The sequence below is a fragment of the Sciurus carolinensis genome, chromosome 18 (genome assembly GCF_902686445.1).
Source record: "Sciurus carolinensis chromosome 18, mSciCar1.2, whole genome shotgun sequence".
Lineage (NCBI taxonomy): Eukaryota > Metazoa > Chordata > Mammalia > Rodentia > Sciuridae > Sciurus > Sciurus carolinensis.
This window is the reverse complement of record NC_062230.1, coordinates 8,942,255-8,968,806: the sequence shown is the minus strand read 5'-3', so window position 1 is coordinate 8,968,806 and position 26,552 is coordinate 8,942,255. Positions and strand designations below refer to the sequence as shown.

At 47.4% G+C, this 26,552-nt stretch overlaps 3 protein-coding genes across 5 annotated transcripts; 1 reads left to right on the top strand and 2 right to left on the bottom strand.

Moving 5' to 3' along the window:
* The first annotated feature begins 117 nt into the window (after window positions 1–117).
* Window positions 118–15,853, top strand: Cpsf4 (cleavage and polyadenylation specific factor 4). Of its 3 annotated transcripts, none has more exons than XM_047533019.1 (8): window positions 118–355; window positions 3,835–3,885; window positions 5,575–5,727; window positions 7,772–7,867; window positions 8,282–8,375; window positions 9,936–10,008; window positions 11,585–11,755; window positions 14,941–15,853. In XM_047533019.1, the coding sequence occupies exons 1-8, from the start codon at window positions 253–255 to the stop codon at window positions 15,007–15,009; spliced, it is 810 nt and encodes a 269-aa protein (XP_047388975.1). In that variant the 5' UTR covers window positions 118–252; the 3' UTR covers window positions 15,010–15,853. The 3 variants fall into 3 exon arrangements, with proteins under 3 accessions (XP_047388975.1, XP_047388976.1, XP_047388977.1); XM_047533020.1 differs by having other exon boundaries at window positions 119–355; window positions 11,660–11,755; window positions 14,941–15,852; XM_047533021.1 differs by having other exon boundaries at window positions 120–355; window positions 11,663–11,755; window positions 14,941–15,851.
* On the bottom strand, window positions 3,166–3,650 carry LOC124970009 (60S acidic ribosomal protein P1-like). Its single transcript, XM_047533027.1, has one exon. It carries the CDS (start codon window positions 3,460–3,462, stop codon window positions 3,166–3,168), a length of 297 nt encoding a protein of 98 aa, XP_047388983.1. The 5' UTR covers window positions 3,463–3,650.
* Window positions 15,854–16,625: 772 nt separating the features above from the next.
* On the bottom strand, window positions 16,626–26,306 carry Atp5mf (ATP synthase membrane subunit f). Its single transcript, XM_047533028.1, has 4 exons — window positions 26,252–26,306; window positions 19,609–19,716; window positions 17,501–17,617; window positions 16,626–16,780 (listed from the first exon to the last, which is right to left on the bottom strand). The coding sequence occupies exons 1-4, from the start codon at window positions 26,262–26,264 to the stop codon at window positions 16,752–16,754; spliced, it is 267 nt and encodes an 88-aa protein (XP_047388984.1). The 5' UTR covers window positions 26,265–26,306; the 3' UTR covers window positions 16,626–16,751.
* Between the last annotated feature and the right edge of the window lie 246 nt (window positions 26,307–26,552).

Below are 26,552 nucleotides of genomic sequence, written 5' to 3'. Positions count from 1 at the left end.
AGGCAGGCGTTCGGCTGGCGGCTAGCCGGGCCTGGCGGAGCGGCGGCACACCGCGATCTATTGGCAGAGTCTGGACAGGCGAAAGGGCCGACGCGGGCTCCGGGCGCTCCCGGCATCCCTCGGGCGGCGGCGGCGGCGGCGGCGGCGGGCAAGGCGGAGGAGGACCGTGTGTGGCTGGGCCGGTGGTGGGCAGTGGGTGCGGGCGGCCAGAGACTTGAGGGGGAGCCGGGCCGGGGGGCCGCCGCCGCCGCCATGCAGGAAATCATCGCCAGCGTGGACCACATCAAGTTCGACTTGGAGATCGCCGTGGAGCAGCAGCTCGGGGCGCAGCCGCTGCCCTTCCCGGGCATGGACAGTGAGCGCGGGGCCCCGGCGGGCGGGCGGGCGAGCCCGGCTCGGACCCGAGACTCGGGGTCCCGGGCCCTTTTCCCCGATCTGGGACCCCTTCTCCCTCGCCCGGACCCGGGAGCCCCTTCCTCGGACCTTGGATCGCATGGGCTCTTCCGTGATGATCTTTAGGAGAGCACTACTGTGTCCGTTGTTCACGTAACTATTGAACGAAGGCGGGTTGTCCCGAATTGGAAATCCCCCCATATACACACTTTTCTCCAACTAGAGAGAAGTCCCTTCCCACCGTCTTCCCCCCGAGTTAAGCGCCCTCGTATTGCTTTCACCAAAACCCGGCTGTTCGAGGAGCCCAGTGAAGGAAGAACTACCTCTCCTTCGCTCTAGGAAACCCACAGCTAGACTCTCGGGCTCCATTCTTTTCGCAGGACTCCCACTCCTGGGAGATCATTCCTAGTTCTGGATCTGTCAGCTTTTCCTCGGAAACCCAACCCGGGTCATTTATTGCACCCGGGAGGCTGTATCGACCTTATTCTGAGCTCTCTCTACTCTCCCTCTTCGCATTGGGGGCTCCTGGCTTCTGTATCCTCACTTTTAAGAGAACCCAGCAGATTAATTCTTAACTGCTTTCTGAGTATACTTGAAACATAATGCTATAACACTAAAATTAGAGGCGCTCTTAGAGGTCCAGGTGTGAGAGCAACTTGCTGAAGACCACTCAGTATATGGCAAAGCCAGGAGATCGCTCCAGGGTTGCATCCTGCCTCCCTTGACTGCCAAGGTACTGCACCTGGTGCTCTTCTTCCTGTCCCTACAGCCTCATCCCCTTCAGGCAGTCGGGCCTTCTCACACATGCCCCACTGAGTCTGTCCCCTGCCACTGATACTTTTGTGCTAAACAGTGTTTATGCCCGAAGAACAAATTCAAGTCATCTTATTTTAAACACACAGACACCTTCTACAAGTAACTCAACTTCAGACACACTATCTTGCACACACATCCACTTACACACTAGGACTTCTTTTTCCTCCTGTGGTACTGTGGATTGAACTTAGGGCCTTGGATGTGCTAAGCAAGCGCTCTACCACTCGGCTACTCTCCAGCTCTTTTTTATAATGATTATTATTTTGAGGCAGGATCTCCCTAAGTTGCTGAGACTGGTCTCAACCTTGTGATCCTCCTGCCTCAGGCTCCCAGCTGACTCAGATTACAGGCATGCACCACAGCTCTCGATCCTTCTCCTGTTTTGTTTTTAATATGTGGTCTCCCTGTATTGCCCAGGCTAGTCTTGAATGCATGGACTTAAATGATCCTCCCGTCTCAGTCTCCCAACAGCTGAGATCACAGGCATGTATCACCACTCCCAGACTTCTTCCTGCCTTGATGACACTAACTTGAGGTCATGGAACAATCCATGCAGGGCAACTCTTATCCTTCCATCCTTCTCCTACCAGGTACTACAGGTCCACAAGCCTGTGGGAGCAGGTGCAATGGCATATCTATTCCTAGGGACCGTCAAGGAGACGCTGCGCACAGGTGCCTCCCCAGCCCAGGGCCTCAGATGTGGTAGGCACCCTCAGCACTCACTGTTCATGATCACATTCATTATGTTAAAGCCCAGTGAGGCCATGGTACTTCCTCACTGGTCCCTGCACTTCATTCCTATCTCAGTTTGAGAAGAACTGTCAGTTTTGCCCCATCTTCCTGACACCCAGGCCGTAGGACTGGATGTCTGAATTTAAAGAATGAACCTCTGAAAGTACAAACAAAAGACTACAAATACTCCTTTTTTTTTTTTTTTTTGCTCTGCTGGGGGTCGAACCCAGGGCCTTGTGCTTACAGGACAAGCACTCTACCAATTGAACTATCTCCCCAACCCCTAGAAATTTTTTTTTTTTTTTTAGTTTTGATGGACCTTTATTTATTTATTTATATATGGTGCTGAGAATTGAACCTCATACATGCTAGGCAAGTGCTCCACTATTGAGCCACAACCCCAGCCCAGTGATACATTAATGTAAGACTTTTCAAGCATTTTGAAGTGCAAACACTGACACTCCAGTAACTCCCTGGTAACACCTCTAACTTCAACAGCCTTAACTCTATACTAGCAAAATCTACCTGCTGCTGAGAAGCCATTAGTAAATGGGTTTCAGAGATGTTGTTGGTGACTTTTCAGAAATTTTGAAATGCCTACCAATGAGGAAAACAGCTCTTGAAGCAAAGAACAGTTTATTCTAGAAGCTGTGGCTGATGAATTCACAGACTTATCAGAACAGCCAGCCCCTGGACCCCATAGACTTCTTTTGCACTCTGCGTTTGTTCTCTTGCTTCCCTCCCCAGAACCAGCTGCACCTGTGCAAATGAAAGACCATGTTCCTCTCGTAATGATGTGTTAATGATGCATATTAAGAGCAAGTCTGATTCCATGTCTTTCCTTATCGTCTTTCTTCTGGACTGGTGTTTCATGGGCACCTGCCTCTTTTCTGTAACCTGTCCCCCTTCAGAGGCCCCATTCGCTTGTTGATATTTCCTATGAGATCATTTCCTCTCTCTCCTTAAGTGCCACGAATTAGCCCTCCTGGAAGGTCTAAGCTGGGGGTAATTAACTTATTTTTGTGATCTTGTGCTCCATCCTGCCTTCCTCATCCACGGTTAACTCTTTTTGTTGTCGTTTTTTGCAGAACAGATTCCCAAAATATCAGTAAAGTTCAGCTTTTTATTGAAGATGTTACAAAAGAGGTTTAATTAAAAAAAAAAAAGTTCCCCCCCCAAAAAAAAAAAAAAAAAAAACCAAAGCCCATGGCATCGTCAGAGTCCTCAGATTCTTCTTTCTTCCACTTTCTCCTCCTCAGCTAGGGTAGCAGTGGTGGAGAGGTCAGGACCTCCTGCTGGTGCCACCTCAGCCGCCAGAGCAGGTCCACCAGCCCCTACATTGCCAGTGAGACTCCCAGTGTTGATACTGGCCAGGGCCTTTGCAAACACGCCAAGCCGAAAAGGTTCACCTTTTACATCAGCAGCTTTAATGAGGGCATTGATCCTCTCTGTGACAATCATCTCATCATCTTGCAGGACAAGGGCAGAGTAGATACAGGTGAGCTCAGAGATGTAGGCCATGGCACCTGCTTTGTTGCTAGTTATCAGATGAAGTGAGGGTTCCCCAATGCAACCTTTGCTTCCTGGGAAGGACCATACACCTGGGTGGCATCTGAGAAAAAAACCACTCTTTAGCTTTTAATTCCTTGAAGGCTGCTCACTTCCACAAGGTTCTCAGCACTGACTCAATGTGCATGTCTCATTTTTCAGGGAATAACTGAAATAAGTGGGTTTTGCCTGACTTGGTTGGGCTTTGCATCTTTTGCCACTGTTTCCTGTACCGTGGGTCGAAGACCAGAATGATCCCTTCCCACTGTCTTCAGTCAGTGAGATAGCAACGCAAATAGTCAGCAAATAGCAACGGCACTTTGCTTTGCTTGATTCTTTTTACAGAGTCCGGGGCTGCTGTCTGCGAATTCTTTTTGAAAGCTGCCTGTGGTAAAGGTAAGAGACTGCTGGTTTCCTAACATGCGTCCCAAGATGCCCCTTCACCACCTTGCTCCCTAGCAGACTTGTAGGCCATCAGGTCTCTGATTTGTATTGCCTTCTGCAGACTGACAATGTCCCTAGTTGAATAGGATAGGAACCTGATGGGCCCCAAATCTAAACACAGGATTGAATCTAACTCAGAGGCTACCTCTCCCCTCAGCAGAGAAGAGGCCCCATCATGGAGGCATCAGGAATGTTCTCAAAGTCCCAGAGTTACTCTGTGGCTGAGACCAGCGTATACAGGCCTTTTCGATTCCGCGGTCTCCACAGGCTTTCTGCCCTCTGTAGCTTCTTAGCAAAAGACCCTATAATACTCCTTCTTGTGAGGTCTTGTTTACACTAACCAGGTACCAACACAGGCTTAATGAGCCAGACTGACCATTAATGCATCAGAAGTATTGCTGGGAAGTACCTTACAAGCCACATATAAGTCTGGGCATTTTTCTCCCTGCAGGAAACTAAATCAGAAGATGGATAGGGAGCACAGTACTAGGTCAAGGGGATGACTCTAGTGGATGATTTGGGTTCGTTTTGGTTCCATAACAGTCATTTGTCACTGAAGCAGGTAGACGAATTAGCTCAACTTCATGCTGTGTGGTCAGGATACCATTCCCCCTGGGCTCCTAGGCTCATTCCCGTGCATTTGCTTATTTATTCTGCCCTCTGACCCAGCCACCTTCAGTTCCACAGCAATTCCTAACACAGGACGCTACAGCTGTTTGCTAGTACAATAGCCACTACCCAAATAGGCCTATTCAAATTTAAATTAAAAAAATTTAGGGCTGGGGAGATAACTCAGTTGGTAGAGTGCTTGCCTTGCAAGCCCAAAGCCCTGGGTTCGATCCCCAGCATTGCAAAAAAAAAAAAAAAAAATTAAAATGAACCTCATTGACATAGTGATAATTAAGTACTAAATAGCCATGTGTGGCTAATGGCTGTCATACTGGACAGCAGCGATGCAGACCATTGCCTTCCACTCTTACAGAAAATTCTACTGGACAAGGCTAGTACAGATCTTTTCAACTCGCAGCTTCATTCTAGTTGGGCCTTCCCAGTGGTCCACCAGGACACCAGTTATGTCTGACATTCCCAGAGAATGACTCTGTCACATCTGGGCCATACAGATACTGCTACAGAAGGACACCTCCCCTCATTTGCATACATCAGATTTCTTCAATTTTAAAGTTGATCTTGAGACTAAAGTGGGCACTTCTAACAGGAGACAACTCCTTCCTGGACTCTAGGCTTCTCTTGGTGGGCCTCTTTATTCTTTAGGGTTTCCCAAACCCCAGTCTTCATTTTACCACCCATGATTTTCCTGCATAAGTGTACCACTGGAACTGTTTTTAATTAAATTAAGGAATAAACCAACCCTCTAGCCCCACCCCATCCTTCATCTTATAGTAGTATCTGTGAAATCCTGATCTGATGTTTCAGTTATATTTTTCTAAAACACCTTAAACTTTAAGCTTTAAAATGTTTGCTGTTGTGCTGCCTAAACCATGTTGTCTCCAACCAGAGGCACCTCCACCACCTTCTAAGATGTTCTGCTTTCAGTTGGTTCAGAGAAGTGTGGGGTGAAGGCACCTCCATTTCCCCTGAGCCCACACCTCTCCTTACACAATGGCCCCTCTTCCTGGACAGGGGGCATGTGCCCATTTCGCCACATCAGCGGCGAGAAGACAGTGGTTTGCAAACACTGGCTACGGGGGCTGTGCAAGAAAGGGGACCAGTGTGAATTCCTGCACGAGTACGACATGACCAAGATGCCCGAGTGCTACTTCTACTCCAAGTTCGGTAAGGCACATGAGACCCTGGGAGGCGCACCCAGAACCCAGACCCAGGGGCCCAGCAGCTCCTGGGGGCCTGTTGCATGTCTGCCTTCTCCCATGTTTCTAGTTTCTGATGAGAAACTTGGGCAGTGCCTACCAGCCCTAACTGGCTCTGCAGTAAGGGGATGTCATGGTGATAGTCCCTCATGTCTTTGTAGTGCTCCAGGGTTTGGAGTACTTGTGGACACTGAGACTGACAAGGGTCCCATTTAGCAGATAAGCAGTGCAGCTGGTCAGAGACCTTGTTTCTGCCCCTGGCACCTTGATCCTTGAAATCCATGTCTCCTTCCAGCTTGGTCACTGAGCACCCCTGGGTCTGAGTTGGTGCCTTATCTCTGGGAATGTATCTGGGGTAATATCACAGCCCTGAGTTGCAGGTCTGGAGCCTGTCTTCTGGTGGCAGTGAGCCCCACTCTTCACCTTAAAACAGAGTGCTTTGAGCTGTGCTTAGAGAGCATGACCTCTCCTGAGTGACCTGTGTGGAGAAGCAGGGGATGGGTGGAAGCAGTGGTGCTGGTGCAGAGCTGAGTCTCCAGAGTCTGTGCTCTATTCTGATCTTCAAGGTGTCCCAGGAAGAAACTGTTGGTTAGTAAGAGGGCTGGCTCTGGATCTAGGACTGCCAGCCCCACCCAGGCCCTGTGCAGGGGCTGAGGCAGGAGGTTGGAAGCCTGTGGGAGGCTTTGCAGTGAGCTGAGTGCTGGGCTGGCTTTGCACTTCCAAAGCACTATTGTTAAAGACGTTAATTACTTCAGCATCCCAGTAGGCTTCACTGCTGGCTTATTAATGATAGTCGTGGCTTGTTTTGTTGAGGCAGCATAAGCTGCAAAGTCAAAGCAGACAGACAGAACTAGGATTTAGCCTTCCCAGCTCCCCATCGCCCCCAGTGCAACACTGGAAATGGACTGAGTCTCCCATCTGGCCCCAGAGGTCCCCCTTGAGGGCAGCTCTCTGCAGGCTGACCTGGGGTTCCTGCCTTTCTGCTGGGCCCAGCAGCCCCCTTTGTCTCCAAAATCCCCTCTGCCTGCCTATCCCCTGCAGCTCCTGCCTTGGTGCAGACACATCACCTGCAACTTCTGTCACTTGTACCACAGGTGTGTATTAGGTTACCCTTTTAGACACTGGAGGGATAGTGATGAAGAGGACAGACTGATCCTAGCCCATGGAGCTTTTGCTTTAGTGGCCTGGGTACAGAGGCAGCTGATAAACCAGTGAGACAAGGAAGAGAATTTTTTATGAAAAGTGAGGGAAGGAAATAAGCAGTAGTGAAACCCACGTGGAATCTACTTCAGGCAGAGAGATCTGGGAAGGACTCTGGAGAGGAGTCCTAGGCTGGGAACTGGAGGGTAAGCAGGGGCATCTCTGGTAGAGGATTCATCTTGGGCAGCAGAGAAAACCAGAGTGGTTGGGAAAGGGGTCACTGAGCCTGTGGTGGGCCAGGGCAGAAGTTTGCATTTCCTCCTAATTGTAAGCAGGTGTTAGCATAGGTTACACAGAGCAGATCTGGAGGTGGGCAGGTGGTTACCCAGGAGAGGTACATCCTCATGCTGGGGGCCATCTGGGCTGGTTACTTCTGAGAAGCACTGGTCCATATGTGTCGTCATCTCCGGGACCCAGCCTTGAGCTCCCAGATCTTCCCTGTGTTTGTCCTAAAAGCTAGAATTCCTTAGACCTTCCCCATCCAAGCTCATAGATGGGAAGAGCCAATTGGAGTAGAACAGGAATTTCCTAGTCTCAGGTACATTTGCATATCTGGGTTCCTCTCTGCCTGGAAAGGGTGGAACAATAGATTTTGATGAGGGCCTGCCTTGGGCCAGGCTCTGCTGATGTTATTTGTCCCTCTCAGCAGCACTGATACATGTGAGGGAAAAACTGTTACAGTCCCACTGACATTCTGCCCTGGGCTCAGGGCTTGCCAGGCCAAGCCTGGACACTGGAGTTCCTTGAGCCCTCTTTGCCTTGTAAGCTGTCCTAGCACTGTTCCAGGAAGCCACATGTCTGATTTCCTGCAGGGGAGTGCAGCAACAAGGAATGTCCCTTCCTGCACATCGACCCCGAGTCCAAGATCAAGGACTGCCCTTGGTATGACCGTGGCTTCTGCAAGCATGGTAAGTGCTGGGGTAAGCTAGGCTTGGCTCCAGGAGAGAGGCCAGCAGCCTCCTCTGCCCATATCACACTCAGGACTGCCCACTGGTGCTCCTGGGACATCACCCCATCTGTCCCACCTGTCCCAGCAAAACCTGACATTCTGTGGGTAGTGAGACTTTTTTACACCATTGCTTTCCCTCAAGCCTCCCAAAGAAGCTGTGTGGGTAGCATTCTCGCTGCAGTTTCAGTGAGGCCCAGCATAGAGAGGCCTCTCTGCCTGTGTCCTCTATGAATGAGCCCAAGCCAGCATGTGAAGCCACACTCTGGTTCTCAGTATGCCAAGCTGAGTGGGTGGGGCTCTAACTGGTAGCAGGGACACTAGGGTATCCCCCACAGAGGGGGCATCTGAGTGACCCAAACATTGGGCTCTGCAGGTCCCCTGTGCAGGCACCGGCACACGCGGAGAGTCATCTGTGTGAATTACCTCGTGGGATTTTGCCCGGAGGGGCCCTCGTGTAAATTCATGCAGTGAGTACCCTGGCCCTAGCCCTGCTGCTGCCCCTTTGTCCTTCCTGGGTGCAGCTGGGCTTAGGTCACTGGGTGATATCAGCACCAGGGTCTGGGGCAGGAGTGGGAAATGGGAGAGAAACCACTATTTATGGCTACTGCTACTTCTGGAACCCAAAGGCAGCTCTGCCTAGACCAGCATTTAACCTTCCATGGGTCATGTGCCCTCTGGGAATCTGATGAAAGATCTCCCAACCCTGTGCTCCATGTAAACTCTCACATACATAACATTGCATATGATTTAGGGGGTTTAAGGACTAAGTTAAGAGCCTGTGTCCAGGGCTAGGGGTATAACTCAGTGGTAGAGCACTTGCCTGGCACTTGTGAGGCTCATCCTCAGCACCACAAAAACAAATAAAACTTAAGAGCCTGTGTCCTAAAGGAAGGAAACTAAGTTTCAGGGCCTTCTCAGTGGAGATCCTGATCTTATGGTTCCGTATGCAGTAATTCATATGACTCTGGCAAGTGGGAAAGACAGTGCTCACTTCCCACTTGAAAACCCTGCGGCTTGGGGCTCAGTCACTGGCCACAACACATGGCGCATGTGGTAACACCTGGTCACAGATCTGTGGGCCTCTGAAGCTGGATTCTTCTTGCCCATGGAGTTAGTGAGTGTCCCTCTCTCAGGGACATCACCTTGGCCTCTGGAGCCAGGTGCACTTTTTTTTTTTTTTTTTTTTTTCCTCCTGGTACCAGAGATTGAACCCAGCGGTACTTAACCACTGAGCCACATCCCCAGCCTTTTAATATTTTATTTAGAGACAGGGTTTTGCTAAATTGCTTAGGGCCTCACTAAGTTGCTGGGACTGGCTTTGAACTTGGAATCCTCCTGCCTCAGCCTCCCAAGCTGCTGGGATTACTGGTGTATGCCACCATACCCAGCTCCTAGTGCATTTCTGTTACTTAGTTGTAGGGATGAACTTCTGCGTGAGGTGATATTAAGACTGCAGAGTTTCTATGCAGCCTCTGTCTACACTGCTGAACCTACATCAAGAGCAGTTACTGGCCTTTGGGAACCCTGGCCCCTGTCTCACTGTGTGCAAGTAGCTGATGCTGCCACTGGGGCCCACGCCCTACATGAGCACCCAGGAGCCTGCAGATGGTCCAGGGACTCCTGCTTACAGGGTGAACGTGTCACTGAAGGTTCTGCATGTTGTTAGGAGCTGAGGACACTTCAGACAGGCTCTTTGGGGAAGAGGGTCTTCTGTGCTCACAGCCCCTCCTTCCCAGCCAGCTTGCTGCAGGTGTGGCTGTGCCTGCCTTGCTCAGAGCAGTACTTGTCCAAGATCTCCTAGTTTGCATAGGTAGAGCTGGGTCTGAGCCAAGGCCTGTCAGTTCTGTTTTTCCTGCTGTTCTGTGGCTTCCCAAAGGTATCACTGAGTGCCAGACTTGCTGTGACTAAGTGATTTGGGTTGCTTTTGCTTGGGCAGAGGTTAGGTGCAGTTTTCCAATCACAGCCTGACCTGTCTCCCCTCATACCCTCTTCTCTGTTCTCAATCCCTCTGGCTGCCGGGTAACCAGCCCTCGATTTGAACTGCCCATGGGAACCACTGAGCAGCCCCCACTGCCGCAGCAGACGCAGCCTCCAACAAAGGTACCGTGCCCCTGCCCCTCCTTGGCCACACTGGCCCTGCAGAGAGAAACTCAGTGCCACCTCGGTGTGCAGTCTGCAGTGTACAGTATGCTGTAGTCCCAGCTGGAGGCCTTGTGAGAGGAGGGTGAGGGAGGAGGCCGGAGAGAAGGGAAGTGCCTTCAAGTTCCAGCAGAAAAATCAGGGAGATCAGTTCTCATTTCCCTCTAGAGATGGAGAGCATCTGCCAGGACTGAATTCCCACTTGGCCTCGTCCCTTGCCTCAAACCCAGAACCTCATCAACATGAGGCCAAGTGCAAGATGGCAGACAAGATTCATTGTCACTGTGTGACTGTGGCAAGGTGCCACTGCCGCTCAGCAGTGTCTGCCTTGGAAGATGAGTAGGGGGTGACCTGGGCCCAATCTGCTGCTCTTTTTGCTGGTCTTCCCTTTACAAATGGGGAAACTGGGCTCTGAGAGAGAGACTTGCCTGAGGGGCACCCCAGGAAGGGGCTTGATGAAGGAGCACAACCAAGGCCAACTGTTCTTCGGCCAGTGCTACTGCTGCTCCTTGGAGGTTCCACCAAGAACAGAGCTGAAGGACTAGCTGGCTTCAGTTGTCTAGACACAATGCACTTGGTTGGTCCTTTCAAGCACAGGGAGAGAAGGAAATGCCATCAACAAATGAGGCTCTGCAGCAGCCCCCCCAAAACCAAGGGCATGGTGGATTTGGTTACAGGTGTGGGGAACTGGGCCCAGAGGAAGTGCTGGCCCAGGTGTTAGGCGGGCCTCCAGTAGGCCCTCCATGTAAACCACTCTGCCAATCTTGAAGCCTCCCCTCCTGCCTAGTTGTGCTCTGAGCCAGTAGCCAGAGCCCCTCCCATTCTTCTTCATTGCCATGAGCTGAGCATCCATGAAGGCATGTGACTGCACTTGCCTTCCAAAGACCCCCACCTTTAAGAGGTGGTGGTGCATGAAACCCAACTCTTCATCAGGAGAGGCAGGAATTCCTGGATATGAATGCAGCCAACAACCTGAGGGTTCCTAGCTTGGGTCCTGCATTTACAGGGCCAGAGCCAAGAACCCACCTGGTTGAGAGGTGGCCTTGCTGAGGAATCCCTATCCCAGGAGCCCCTATCCCTCTCCTTCTTGAGACTCTCTAGAGTAGGGCCCTCTCAGCCCCTAGAACACAGGTCAGCATGTCAGGCTCCAACTGTTTTTCTGTGACTGTTGCTCGCCGTGTAGGCTGCTAAACATCTGGCTGAACCAAGCGTTCATCCTGACCTGAAGCTAGAACCTCAGAAACAAAAGTAAGGCCTGATCATGCCCTCGCCCCACTGCCCCAGAGACCTCCTCTTGTCTTTGGTGTTTTGTTTTCTACTTTTATTTTTCGTTTTTGTGTGTCTGCATGGTGTTTTTCGGGCAGCAGCTCCTGCCATCATCACCACGTTTCTTTTCTGCCCACTCCTGAGCTGGGCCATCGCGGAAGCCCTCTTCCTGCTGGTCATGCGGGAGCAGTCCCGCCCTTTCTTCCTGTCCATTGGTAGTCTGCGTGCACGTGTTTTCCACAGTAAAACCGTGTTGTGTAACTCTTTCCAGCAAAGTAACAATCCGCCATTACAAAGGTCGTCCTCCTTGATCCAGTTAACGAGTCAGAACTCTTCTCCCAATCAGCAGAGAGCCCCACAGGTCATCGGGGTCATGCAGAGTCAAAACAGCAGTGCAGGCAACCGGGGACCCCGGCCACTGGAGCAGGTCACTTGTTACAAGGTGAGTCCCAGGACTCGGGGACAGGGTGGGGGTCTTCTCTTCAGTCATTGGCTATTCCCTCCTTCCCCAAATGTGTGGTTAACATTGAAAGTGAAAACATTTTTTGTTTTTGCTGATTGTAAGAATAAAGGTGGGCCATTATAGTGGGCTGGAGACCATCCTGCTTCCTCCAACACATCAAGGCACAGCGCAGGGTAGGAAAACATGCTGCTGAATGAGTGGACTGTGCTTGCAAGAGGGACAGCTTCAAGATCAAAGACAAAATGGAAACAAATTCAGGGAAGAGTGATCCTTGAAGCCTCTCTCTGCCCCAGAGGCATCCTTAGGTCACATGCCCACACACCCCTAAGGGAATAGGACAAAGCATTGAGCCTATGCTGGAGGGAATTGGATTGGGGACACAGATTCCCCACCCCTTAACATAAAATGGGACACTAAGGGAAAGGGTGAATTTAAACAAACCCACTAGAAAACTTGTCTTCTCATTCCTGGATGTGGGTGGAAAGGAGAAACAAATTCCTCAGGAATCAGTAGTTGCTAGCTGGTCCTTCCATGATTGGGGCCCGTGTTCACATCCTTGGTGAGGGCTAAAAGTCACAAACTGAGTTTTCAAATCTATAATTGCCTCATGTGAGGTATGCCCCTGGCTTCTGGAAGAAGCTCTTGAGAGTTCTATTCTCCACCCTAGCCACACAGAATTCCCACAGAGTCCCAAGAATGAGTTCATGATTAAAACTCAGAAAACATAGCAGGGTGTAGTGGTACACACCTATAATCCAAGTAACTCAGGAGGCTGTAGCAAGAGGATCGTAAGTGCAAGACGATTCTTTACAACTTGGTGAAACTGTCTCAAAAAAAAAAAAATTAAAAGGGGTTTGGGTAGAGCACTTTTCTAGTATGTGCAGAGTCCAGCATTTAATCCCCTATACCAAAAAAAAAAAAAGCCAGGTATGGTGGCGCATGTATAATCCCACCAGCTCAGGAGGCTGAGGCAGGAGGATCACAAGTTCAAAGCCAGCCTCAGCAATTTAGTGAAGCCCTCAGCAACTTAGCAAGACCCTGTCTCAAAATAAAAGAGACCTGCAGATGTGGCTTAGTGGTTTGAGTACCAAAAACATAAGAACATAGCACTTTACCCTGAGCTACACCCCAGCTCTTTAATCTTAAATTTTTGCAGCAGGGTCTCATTAATTAGCTGAGGCAGCCCTCAAACTTGCAATCTTCCTGCCTGAGCCTCCCAAATCACTGGGAATATGGGTGTGCACCACTGCACTCAATTGATTTGTTTTTTTTGCTCCTAGTAACAGTGCTGAATCTGACACTTGGTCATTTGAGCTCTTGTCTGATGTCACTGGCATCCATGCCTGTAAGATGTAGTTCTGAGTCAAAGGACATGTACTTAAAATGTTCATCCAGCTTGTCCTCAGGAAAGACTGGGCCCCAGGACTCTGCCACAGCAGTCAGGCATACCTTGAGCTGCTCTGTCCATCAGAAACTTGCATTCCTGGGGATGGAGAAGGCAGGTGCTTAAAGGCACTCAAAAGGAAAAGCGCATCTGGATCCAGGGAAACCTCATTGGGGAGAGTTCTAAGCCTAAGCCTTAAAATGTGAGAAGAGCAAGGTAAAGGGAAAAGTCTGGAGAAGGCAAGATGGGTGGAAGGCATCCCTCACTAAGTTGCTGAGTCTGATCTTGACTTGAGATTCTCCTGTCTTAGCCTTCCAAGTCACTGGGATTATAGGTGTGCACCACTGTGCTCAGCTCATGCTGTTAACATTGAAAATACTTCATGGGAATCCTGGATTCCTGGAATCCGCTACCAAGACCAATGGACATGCAGAGTGCTGGGAGTGGGGCCTTGTGGTTATTCCTTCTGGTCATAATATTAGCCTAAGGGTCAATTATCAGTCCTTAGGCCTTCTGGTCATCATATTAGGCCTAAGGGCCTCTTATCCACAAAGTCATACATACATATTAGATCCTGAAAACAAGAGACTGCAGTGTAAGGGGAACAGAATAAACAAGAGCGCTGGATAAGGACAGCAAGACCTCTTTATATTGTTGCACACCAGCAAAGCAGGGACTGGGGGATTATTGGAATGGGGGTAAGGGGAATGGGGATTAGCATCTGTGCCCTCCAGCTGCCTCCTGACCCTCTATTCCATGCTTGAGGCTGCCATTCACTGACTTAGACTTCCTTTTGTGTTTTGAGACTCACAAGGATGGAGACACTACGGGAGGTCCTGGATAATTAGCTAGAGCAAGTCAGGGTCACTGTCAGATCTGTCAGAGGTTACACTATGAGCTCCACTCACCCAAGTCTAATCATTGTCTCATCTCTGATCCTGTGATTAAAACCTGTTCCTAAGGGTAGCTTAGACAGGTACTGGCCGGGCACGGTGGTGCACACCTGTAATCCCAGAGGCTCAAGAGGTTAAGGCAAGAGGGTTGTGAGTTCAAAGATAGCCTCAGCAACTTACTGAGGCCCTGAGCTACTCAGTGAGACCCTGTCTCTAAATGGAATATAAAAACAAGCTAGGGGGCTGGGGAGATAGCTCAGTTGGTAGAGTGTTTGCCTCAAGCACAAGGCCCTGGGTTCAATCCCCAGCACCACAAAAAAAAAAAAAAAAAAAAGCTAGGGATGTGGCTCAGTGGTTAAGTGCCCCTGAATTCAATCCCCAGTACCAAATAAAAGAGCCAGGAGGGAAAGCGTTGGGTACAGCCCATCCTGCGTCCACAGCAATGGCTCCCCAGGCTGGGGAAGGAGCCTGGTAGCTTCTCTCGTGTTGTTCCCTCCCCCATCTCCTCAGGGAGACCCCAGACGTTGGCTCAGAGGTAAGTGACTGGCCTGTGTGCAGAAGGGCTGAGAGCTCTGGTGCCGTGGACTTCTCTTCATCCTGCCACCCACTTGTGAGTCCTTCCCAGACAGGCCCAGGTCCAGTGCAGGTGAGGCACAGGCTGAAGGGGCGCCTTGCTGGGCTCTCAGGTCACTCTGGTGGCCTTGCTGGCTGCGGTTTCTATACCACTGCACCTTTCTTCTTGAGATTCCTCTGCTTGTGTTTGAAAGGAAATCTTACCACACAATTTCAGGGTCCTCCCTAGCCTGGTATTTGGTGGGTGCTGCCTTAGTTGAAAATTGCATTTGAAAATGGTGTATTTTTGTCTCTTCCCTTTCTGCTGTTCCCAGTGTGGTGAAAAAGGACACTACGCCAACAGATGCACCAAAGGGCACTTGGCCTTTCTCAGTGGACAGTGATGGCAGCTGGAGTCAGCTCAGAACAGCCCGAGGGGCCCTGTTGTTGGGAGTATGCACCGACTGCTGAATGTAGTGTTGGTGCAGCTGACTAAAGCCGGCGAGCATGCTCACTGGGGCTTCTTGTTCCAAGGGGCCACATCTGTTAGTTTCCTATCATTTTGCTGTAATCTTTTTTAAAAAAGGGACATGTGCTTCATTGTGTCCCCAAGTCGACATCATGTTTGCCTGGGCCTCCATGCCTCTTTTCTGGGACTCCCTGAACACCTACCCTCCAGGGAAGGATGTAGCTGAGGAAGGGCTTGTGCTACACCGTTGTGTGTGGAAGATGGCCTTTCCCCTTAGGAGCTCACTAAACATCAGTTCTTGGACAGCCCAGGGACTGGTGGATCATTCAGATCTGTGGCAGGTCATGCCCGCTTCCTCCATGTCCTGCTGAATCCTGAAGCTGTGCCTATCAATGTGATTTGAACAGGGGAGCCCTTTCTGGTAAACTCGGTGCACTCACTGCCTCAGCCTAGCCCTGGGCCCAGGTGGCAGCAGTTGAGGGATGCAGGGCTCTCTAGTTTGAGGTTGTCTCTTCTGGGCTTATTTTCTCGTGGGGCCTGATGGCATTGAAGGTATACTTCAGCCAGAGCCGCACACCACTCTTTAAATAGCTGATCCATCTGCGCCTACCTCCTGCCAGTCAGGAGTCTGTACTGTCAGACACCTGTGGCATGCAGAGGAGACCACCCTGTCCTTGAGCCTGGAAAATGTGAAACCATCACCTGCAACCTGCTGGGCAAGTGGGCCTATCCAAGTTCAATTACAAGAACAATTTTTATGAAGTTGATTAAAGCTTGTTTTTTAAGCTGTGTCTCATTACTTATGGGGACTGTATGCTGGGGAGACTGGCTGTGCTAGCTGCCTGGCTCAGAGCTCTGATTAGAGCTTTCTCACCTCTCAAATATGAATCTAACAAAGCAGTGACAATAACAAAGCTGGCAGATCTTGCCTCCTGTCAGCTGTTGGGTGACATCTACTCATCTGGATTCAGCTCTTCTAGGAGATCGGGACATGGACATTGCCCTCCACAGCCTGTCCCCCATAGTCTCCACACAGCACAGTGTATATGCGCACTGTTGGCCCCTCAGTAAGGAAGTAGTGTTGGCCTTTTTGCCATCTAATGTCCTCTGAAGACCTCTGATGAAAACGGGTCAGGAAGAGGGGGATCTCACATCAGGTCTGCCTTTCCTTCACCCCCATCCCACTGAGCTCCCTGCTCGTGAAGCCATCTTACCAGGAAGGCTGTTTCCTAAGTGCTCTCCAAATAGTGCTTGGTGACCTGGCCCTGGAGCTCCAGGTTTGTACAGAATGAAATAAGCAAAGTGAATACATTCCAGTCATCTGAAAGCTGTCTGCCTAGAACTTAGATGGCCAGGGATGACAGCTGACATTTTCAGGACCACAGGACCGCTGCTTTCTGTTCATCAGCTGACAAAAGCCAAAGTGCCTCCAAATGTCCACAATACTCATGGCAGCAGGAGAGATAATCCCAAGTGGCATGGGGGTCTGTGAATTAAAGCCCTGGGTATCTGACAATCTCATGCCCTGGAGTGTAGGACAATGGCTACACATACCAGTCACCTTTTATTGGGTATTAATACTCGGGATAGGAAAGCATGAGGCCATGATTTCAGTTCTTCATTGGAGAGGAGGTCCCAATCAGGAGTACGCAGTATGCTCTCCACACCGGCCCCTTTTCAATGGTACTTGCGTCGCCGCTCGTGCTCTAAAGTGAGGGAAAGGGTCAGTTAAGAGGTGTTCTGGTTAAAGCTATAATCACTCAGCCTCACTATGAGGTCCTTTCTGTCAGTGTCTGCACAATTAGCAGACCTGGGGCCACAGAGGTATCTCAGAAGCCAACTTGCCACCTGGCCAGCCTCTTCCAGGAACACCCACTTGACAAAATGCCTTTAGATGAAGCACTGGCTCAATACAGCAGGCTGGCAGGGGCTAGACGCTATCAGAAACAGATTGGAAAGCCCAGTTAGAGGCCACCACTGACATTTCCCAGCATCTCACCAGATATCTCAGACCATGGTGGATATCATCTGAGAACATCTCGGGTCCTGGAGCCATAAGTTTTTCCAGAGCACTACACAGACAGTGGATTCTACCTCTCAACCCTATCTGCACTGGCTACTAGGAAGACTAAGCCAAATTTCAGCAAGAGCCTGCAGGATCTTAGAGAAAGATTTGCAAGTATTATCTTTACCCTATCTTTGTCTTCTCTCTCCTGTGTTCTCCCTGTCACACACTTCTCACTTATAACAGTACTCCCATAAACTGCATTCTGATGATTTCCTCCAATTCTTTAAACGGAAGTGTAGGCAAGGAGCATCCTCAAGGTCCCTCAGCTGGCAGAACGTGAACTACAATATCTAACAAAGCAATGCAATGCCATAATCTCATGGGAAACTGGTGGCAAGATAATGCAAGAGGCACTCACTGAGTTCCTTGTAAGAAAGGCAGTAGCTGAAAAGCACGTATGCTGCCAGCACCATGTTGACGCCCGCAATGCTGCCCTTCTTCACATTGATGTACTTGTTGTAGTACCGGTAGTAACCTGCAACACAAGAGGCACTCACTGCCCTGCTTCGCTGAGAATGTTTCCTGTAATGCACAACTTGAGTCTGGCTGGAATTCAGCGACCCAGTCCTGCTCTGGCTCTTTAACTCACTAGCCCTATAGTCCCCAGACGATAAAGGTACCTGTAGGAACCAGTCCCTATAGCACAAGAATAGCTCCAGAACTGGGTCTACCTTGTATCTGGTTTTACCCTTTGGCCTTGATCTTGTAGATAGGGTTCAGCTTGTCTGTCTTTGATCCTACCTCACTTCCTCCAGCTCTGTAAATCCCCTTTACCCTAATGCTGACTAATTCTGTCCCAGATTCCAACCCCTTTATATTGGGGTCCCCGTGGTTGCGGCAGCTTTAATAACCAAGCCTCTAAGGAGGACTTCCCCTGCACTTGTCTCTCTTCACTGGGTTGCCCAATGAAACAGACATGCACCCACCAGAGGGGAAATAAACATGCTCTAGGTTTATGAAAAAGAATGTGTTGGTCCTAGTTTAAAACAGTGAGGGAGGCCGGGTATGGTGGCACACTCCTGCAATCCCTACTACCTGGGATGCTAAAGCAACTTAGCCAGATACTGGCTCAAAATTAAAATTTTTGAAGATTTTCTTAAAAAGACTGGGGATATAGCTCAGCAGTAAAGCATCCATGGGGTTCATTCCCCAGTAGGGGAAAAAAAAAAAAAAAACAAAGCCCCAAAGGAACTATGCAGGGAGCACTAAACATGAAAAGGCCAAGTTTACTCCCTGGGCAGTTAGGACTAGAAGTGGGGAATAGGCAGGGTGCTCTTAATATGATAGCAGAGCTTGAGGAAAAGCCTTAGGGCAGGCTAAGGCACACAAGACAGTCGGAGGTGGCCAGAATCCAAAACACAGAGGGAGGGGACCCCCAATAGGATGATCTAGGTCTTAATGAAATGATGTGATAAATTACACAGGACTGATCTGATAGTCCTACCCCCACCCTCTTACTGAGGACTGAGCCCAGGGGTGCTCTATCACTAAGCCACATCCCCAACCTTTTTATTTTTCCTTTTTAGACAGGGTCTCTCACTAAGTTGCCCAGGCAGGCCTTGAACTTTCAATCCTCCTGCCTCAGCCTTCTGAGTAGCAAGAATTAAAGGCTACTAGCCCAGCTTTTAATACTGTACTTTTTAAATGCACAGGCCTGAAATATGAGCAGTTTCAAATATGTGTCTTGGAAGTTCAGGCATGAAGATAAACATGATATTATAAGACTGATATCCAGCTGGGCATGGTGACACACATCTATAATCCTAGCAGCTCAAGAGGCTGAGGCAGGAGGATCACAAGTTCAAGGCCAGTCTCAGTAACTTAATGAGACCCTAAGCATTTAGTGAGACCCTGTCTCAAAATCTAAAATAAAAAAGGAGGAGGGAGTTTAGCACCCCTGGGTTCAATCCCTGGTACAAAAAAAGAGACTGATGTCCACTATGATTCACACTCATTTTCTTCTAGAAGTGTTAGGTATAAAAATGCTCACAGACATCTTTCTCAGAAGCAAAAGTGCTAATTCCAAGCCACCAAATATTTTCTTGGCTGAACTATCTCAGGGCCAGCCTTTGATAGGGCCAATCAAATATAGAAATTCAAGGGCTGACCACCCTTCACTGTCCTTTTCTACAGAACTTTATTAGTCTTTTTTTTTTTTTTTTGGTACCAGCAATGGAACCCAAGGACACTTAACCACTGAACCACATTCCCCAGCCCTTTTTTTATTTTATTTTGAAACAGGGTCTCACTAAATCGCTTAGGGCCTTACTAAATTGCTGAGGCTGGCTTTGAACTTGCAATCCTCCTGCCTTGGCCTCCCAAGCCACTAGGATTATAGTTGTGCGCCACTGCGCCCTGCTCATAACTAATCTTGAGATAAGGTTTTTATTGCCCAAGTTAATTCATTACAAAAAGAGACCTGACAACCCAGAGGTTTGCTTGTTTATGTGTCCATAAGATTCTGACCTCTCTGAAATGCTCCCACAATGCCTTTAGGCGTGAAATCCCGCATCAATATCCAGCTTGGAAGCTCCCCTAGTTTGACATCCATGAGTTTCTTCTCTTTCACTGGCACTGAAAAGAAAGAGCAAAAAAACCACACACTTAATAACCTCCAATATAAATAGCATCCTTTTATGTCACTATTTCAACTATTCACTGGAGATGAATGATGTAACTACATAGAGGCTGTACATAAATAATATGAATAAATGTTACTAAGAAACCACTATTTTAAGCCTAAGCCTCTGTAATGGCAGCTGCAGCAACAACAGCTTTATGAACACAGCTTTATGAACAAATAGGATGTCTGCATAAGTTTGCTGGAAATAACTCTAAAAGAGATCATGAGGAAGAACACAACAAAGAAGACAAAATAGATTACTGTAACACTACCATTTATTTTACGCTATTAATTATTTAATTGTCACAAGTAGTTGATGACTTTAATTTGGTGTATGGGTTGGGGACAGACTTGGAGAGGTTGGGTAATTTGGTCAAGGTCATGCACACAACACAGAGGAAGGATTGAACCTCAAGATTGGCCCTGTAGTCCTGAAGCCAATCTGAGAATGGGCCTGTTCAAACCGAGTGGCCAGAGAATGCTAAGGGATGCAGGACAGCAGTGGGATGTGTCCTCAAGTGCCTCACTCTGACTGGATGCACTTGATTGTTGGGGAAGGGCTTTGAGAAGCAACTGTCAACCTTACCAGCCAGCCTGAGACTGTTTAATAAAGTGACCTAAGGGATTCCTACCTGCCTACGACCACAGAGGTCAATGATTTCCAGAGGTAAAAATAAGAGACAACATATTTCAAGAACTCAAACAACTTAGTAAAAACCTCTCCAAAAGTTAAACAGGCCCCAGACTATATCCCAGTGAGCCAGGGAACAAAACAGAAGGAAGGGCTTCTGGTTGAAACATATTATGCTCATCTCTGGGCCAAGAAAACAGGGGGGTGAAGAGGGGGTGGACCCATGGGTGTCCAATGGTCTCCCCGTGTCCTCCCCACAAAGACCAATTTCTTAAAAAAATAAGCAGGTATCTTCTTTTTTGTTTGTTTGTTTTTGTTTTTAAAATAGCATTTATTTTTTAAAAGTTAATGTGTGCATTACAGGAAAAATAAAAACGTAAGCAAAGAACAAAGTCATCCAGTCACAAGCAGCTTAGTTGGATGTGTCCCTCCAGGTCATGCGTATACATACACAATATCCCATTTTGTGTGACTGAGATTGTAGTGTGTATCATGCTTTTCCACACATCATGAATGTTCACCCATTCAAAATCCCAAAGCTACATGAGTATTTTTGATAACCAAGAATACACTATACCAACTCAATCTGTTATCATTTCTTGGGGAAAAAATTTCACTGAAGACAGAAATGGCAACAGGCCTCTAGAGAGACATATTGGCAGAGTTACAACTAAAATAATGCATTCCCTTAATGCTCAATTTAAAATGAGACAAAGCAACAGGATACACCAAGCTTGTTTCATCACCAGATTTCTATTACTAAAGTATTAGCAAGAAAGCATGTTCCCAGTGAATTAAAGTATTCCTAAAGTACAGTCAGAAGATGCACACACCAGTGGCTCACATGCAAATGTCAATCCTTGAGCACTTGCTCCTGTCTTTCCCTGTGTACGCCCCTGTGCCCCTCTGCTGCCAGCCTAATGAGCAAGTTCTGATACACACTGCCAAGAGACAAAGCAATTCCATGTCCCAGATGCATCTTTTCTATCAATTACAACAAAAAGCTATTTACAAATTGGCTAATTCACTAGCTCTACTTTTTATGATTCACTGTCACCTCAGGACATCTAGAAAGCTTAGATGTTGTGAAACAAAGTATGAACTGTGTGCACAATAAACACAATTACTTTACCATAAATGCATATAGATCTTCAGTTACAATCTAAACCTGCCTTCCACATATGGAGCTACTAGCAAAGAGCACGTCCCCTCACCCTTCCTCCTCTCCCTCAGCACCATTCCAGTGACTAAATTCAGGACTACCCCTAGCTCCAAGAGGTGGATTAACAAGGGTCATTCCCAGAAGACAGTTCTTCCTAAAAACTAACAAAAGGATATTTATATAGGGATTATTTTGGTACTTCTAACAAACTTTGGGCATTAGGACTTATCCTTTAATACCCAGCAATATTAACTAAAATGCACATATAACAATGGCTAGACAATCGGAACTAATCTAAGGGCACAGAGTGCTTCTCTATGCATACTTTCTCATTCCCCCACCCACCACCCAGTGAATCTTCCATATTCTCCAAGACATCAAGTTCAACAATTCCATTCTCCTAAATGGCAACCATTCCTATATAGTAACAAAAAACACTTAAGAGGCATGTCCTCTACTTTTACCATGTGTTGTGCACTTTTAAACATCTAGAAACACTAGATGTTTCTAACAAGGACTTAAGTTTTAAACTATACATACAGTAGCACTGGCAGGTGTCTTCTTCAGGGCAAAAAATCTAAGACCCCTGTTCTTTCTTAAAGGTGACCAATCACAGGAGAAGCTAGATTAAAACACTCCAAGATTTCTTCTCCATTTTGGGATACAAGGAAAGACTAAGACTCCTTCTAGACCTGCATCAGAAGTCCACTGAGAGGAATCCCAGTCCTCTGACAGCTCCGAACACTGAACAAGAGCATTGGCTTCTAAGCCTTAAACAGAAATGCAGGGTTCATGGCCAGGTCTAATCTTGCTCCTCTGGAGAGCCAGACACACAGGCTTAATGAATTTCAACACTGAACGCTTATCCACAGGACACAGTTGATAGGGACAGTAACAGCCTAACACTTGCATGCATGACTCAAGGGACACAATTTAGGCTGCCACCCCCAAACAAACTAGTCCTAACCTTACATCTATCTTTATCCAACTAATATGGAGTACCTGCTGTATGCCATGCTATGGATACAGCACACAGGGACCACAGAGGAAAACCTTGCTCTCAAGGTGCTAACATTCTTCTGATGATTGATTTCCTATCCCATTCTTCTCAGGCTCACATTTCTACCCAACCCTTTTTATTTCCCCTATTACTCTCACCTGACTGTCTTTGCAAAATTAGCTCTCTTACATTATCACAGAGCTATCTCAAATGTCTTCATATAGACCTCCTTCCCTGCCTGCCATATCTCAAATAAGCACCATGACTTTCATTCTATAAAACCCATGAAATTCAAATCCCTTAACTGTAAATGGCTTATTCCAAAGATTGAATGAAAACTGTAACAGCATTTAGAACAGTGCCTGAAACACTGTAGACTTACTACTGTTTAAATCTCAATAAGATCTATCTACACGAAACATCAAAAACAAAAAGAACAACAACAAAAAAAAAGGACATAGCATACAATCCTAACTTTAGGGCATTTTAAGCATTTCTTCAGGTATTAATTATATACCCTTTAGTTCCTCTACCAAAAGAAAGCTGTGATTAGTTTGGGAATAGTTATATGAACTAGTTACAAAATATGAGACAGTCTCAAAGGTATTCTTTCTCCTCCACAAACAAAACAAAAAAGTGAGTTTTCAGGATCAATTTCAAGTTGCTACTGGAATGTTTAGTGTCACTGATATTAAAGCTTATCACAAAGTTATAATGTCATTCAAGAATGACCTATACCCTTCTCTGACTTGTACATGATATTTCCAGAAAAGTTTAACAAGCATACATCTTGTCTTCATTTGGGATAATAATGTTTTAGTTCAATGAAAACGATATCACTTTTCTTTTTGAATAAGAACACAGAGGATATAGCTCAGAGGTAAAGCACTTGCCTAACATACATGAGACCCTAGGTTTCTTCCCCAGCACTGAAAAAAAGGGGCAGAATGTTGCAAACTGTTGTAACTAGTAATGAGTAGGAAGCATTCTTTATATTATTCTTTCCTTTGACTCTGAAATCATCAACAATAAAAAGTTTTAAACTACATATAAAAATAGAACTATATTGCAAGAAACAAAGCAAAGAAAAAAACGTACTTTAAATCAGAGTATTTTCGACTGGAATATAGCTCATAACTTAAAAAAAAAAATCACTTCTGGGCCTAGTGAAGCTAATTTTTCCCATTCACACAAACTGTAAACATTCTGCAATATTCACAACCAAGTTCAAGTTCAGGGGCTGGCATGATGCCTGGAGGAAAAAGTCAACAATATTTATTTTTCTACCAATTTATATCTCTGTACTATGAATACAAGAATGTTCGCTTAAAACTAAAATATTAAAAGGCACATAGGTATTAAAAAGAAAGAAAGAAAGAAAGAAAGAAAGAAAACAACTCAGTAGCCTGAAGAAGAGCCAAGCATCATCACAAGGGCTATCTAATTCATCAGAGGTGTACTCGGGTATGGTGACAAATAGCAGACTCCAGGTCAAGTGTCCTGTCTTTAGCTCTGTGGCTATGTGTCCTTAAGGAAAGTTATTGCTCTCTCCATGTCTCAGTTATCTCCCTTGCAAAATAAGGTTAATATAATCTTGGTACTTGGTTCTAGGTATTATGTAAATGAGAATTATTATCTTTCTGCCTGATTATGAACTACCTGAAGGTGGGAACATCCCCACATATAGTTCCTGGTACATGACATTCTTAGTAATGGTTGTTGAACAACCGCAGGTTCTTGAGAAGGTAGGTGATTTTATGGATTGGAGAGGTATACTATCCACTTACGGAACTGTAGGGAAATAACAAGCGTTTCCTAGATGCTAAACCAAACCCAGAAGTTGGCCAGAGAGTAAAGATTTTAGGCTTTGCATGCCACATACTCTATAACAGTATTTGCTTATTTTAAACAACTCTTTGTTGGGCAGTGTCCACCTATAATCCCAGGTACTTAGGAGTCTGAAGCAGGAGGATTCCAGGTTCAAAGCAACCTTTGCAACTTAGCCAAACCCTGTTTCAAAATAAAAAATAAAAATGGCTGAGGATGTAGTTCAGTGGTGGGGACCCCTGGGTTCAATCCCTAGTACCACTAACACAGCCAAAAAGTTTTCAAAAACAACACTGGGTCTGGAAATGTAGTTTTGTGATGAAACGCTTACCTAGCTTGCTTAAGGCCCTGGGTTTAATTCCAGAACCACACACACCAAAAACAAAAACAAAAACAAAAAAACTAGCTTATGACCACAGTTTGCCAACCCCTAATCTTATCTATTGCTGATAATTCACATTTCCCTCACTTTCTCTGCTAAAGAACTAGTGGCTTTGAGTTCTGACAACAGGTATTATCTGAATGATCATCAGTACTGAGCATACAGAAATTCTGACTTCTTCATCTGGGGTGATGCTGAATAGGCCATGCATATGACATGACCCTCACCAAACACCACAAAGTAAAACTAGAATGACCAGCTAATACCAACTGAGCCCTCCTCTGTGGGTCAGGAAGTGTTCCAAGTATCTTTCATGTACTAAACTGTTTAATCCTTATAGTCCATAGCATTCTTCATTTCAACCCTCTACTTAAATACAATGCTGAACTTCAAAGTGCCTTTTTCACATCCTCTTTGGAGCACAAATAATCTCATGCCCATTTTAAAGGTGGGAAAACAGCTTCACTGTCCCCTTTTTGGATCACCGCTTCATTTTTCTAGGCTGATATTAATATAGAAAACAGGAGATGGAGGGGAGGGAAAAGGAAGGTACTGGGGAATGGGAGTGATAAAATTACGTTAAGTGCACGTACGAATGGCATAATGAATCTCACCAATATTATAATTATGCACCAAATATAGAAAAAAAGGCAAACATGAGTTAATCGAAATTCTGCCACTATCAAGCTGTGTGACTTCAGGCCACATCCCATCTCAGTCGGTTATTTCCCTCATCTTTAAAACAGGGATCAACGTTCCTAGTAACTGGCTCCCTGGGAGTTCCTGGGAGGATCTAGAACTAAAACGTTGCTTTCTGTTAAAAAATAATGTGTGCATAGTGGATGAGCACACGAATTTACACATGCATTGTCACAGAAAAGCCTGCAGGTCCTAAGGCCACGCTTGAGAATTAAGTTCATTTCCGTGAAGCCCCACACCCCTGGGTTTGAATCCCAGCTCCGTTCTCTCATAAATTGTGACCTTGAACAGGTCACTTCAGCTCCGTCAGCCTAGTCAATATATACACATCGAACCTTATGCAGGGTTGGGTACTGTCCTAGGCATTAGCTCCTCCTAGAGCTTAATCTGAGATTAGCTTTGGGAACAAGGGTAAAAACTGTGCGTAAGGGTCAGATGCAAACCGCCGTGTCGCGGGGGTGGGGGAAGGAAGTACTACTCCTTAGTGAAGAGAGGGAGAACTGCAGCGCATTAACCGGCCGGGATGCATGTCTCCAGGTTGCCCTCATCCTCCTCGCCCACCCCAGGAGGCTCAGACCACAGGCAGCAAGCATCCGCGGCTAGACAAGTCGCGAAAAGCACAGGACCCCGGATTAAGAGTCCATCATGCCTCAGGTGAGGCCGCAGTGAAGTCCCTGAACGAAGCGCAGGCGGCTTCGCAGCGCCCTCCCCTCCCGGGGAGGCTCCTGGCTCTGAACGCAGCCTCAGCCCCCAACGCGACTTCCAAACTGGGGTCGGAAACTCACCGACTGACGCCATCTTGGAGTCCTAGTGTCCGCTGAGCCGGACCGCGCAAGAGCTGCTGGGTAGGGAGTGCGCGCCCAAGCGGACGCTGGAAGCAGAGGCTCACGGGAAGAAGGTCATTTTCTAGTATTAGACTTAGCGCACAAAGGTGCCATGAGGGGAAGGGCGACGTTCCCTGGCGATCAGAGGCCCGGATCCGCCAGCAGTTAGGGGGCGCTTCAACTTGGGTTCCATATTCCAGGAGGTGGGGAGGGACCAAAAAAATAAAGAAAGGTGGGGGGGGGGGGGGAAGTGTTAGCACAA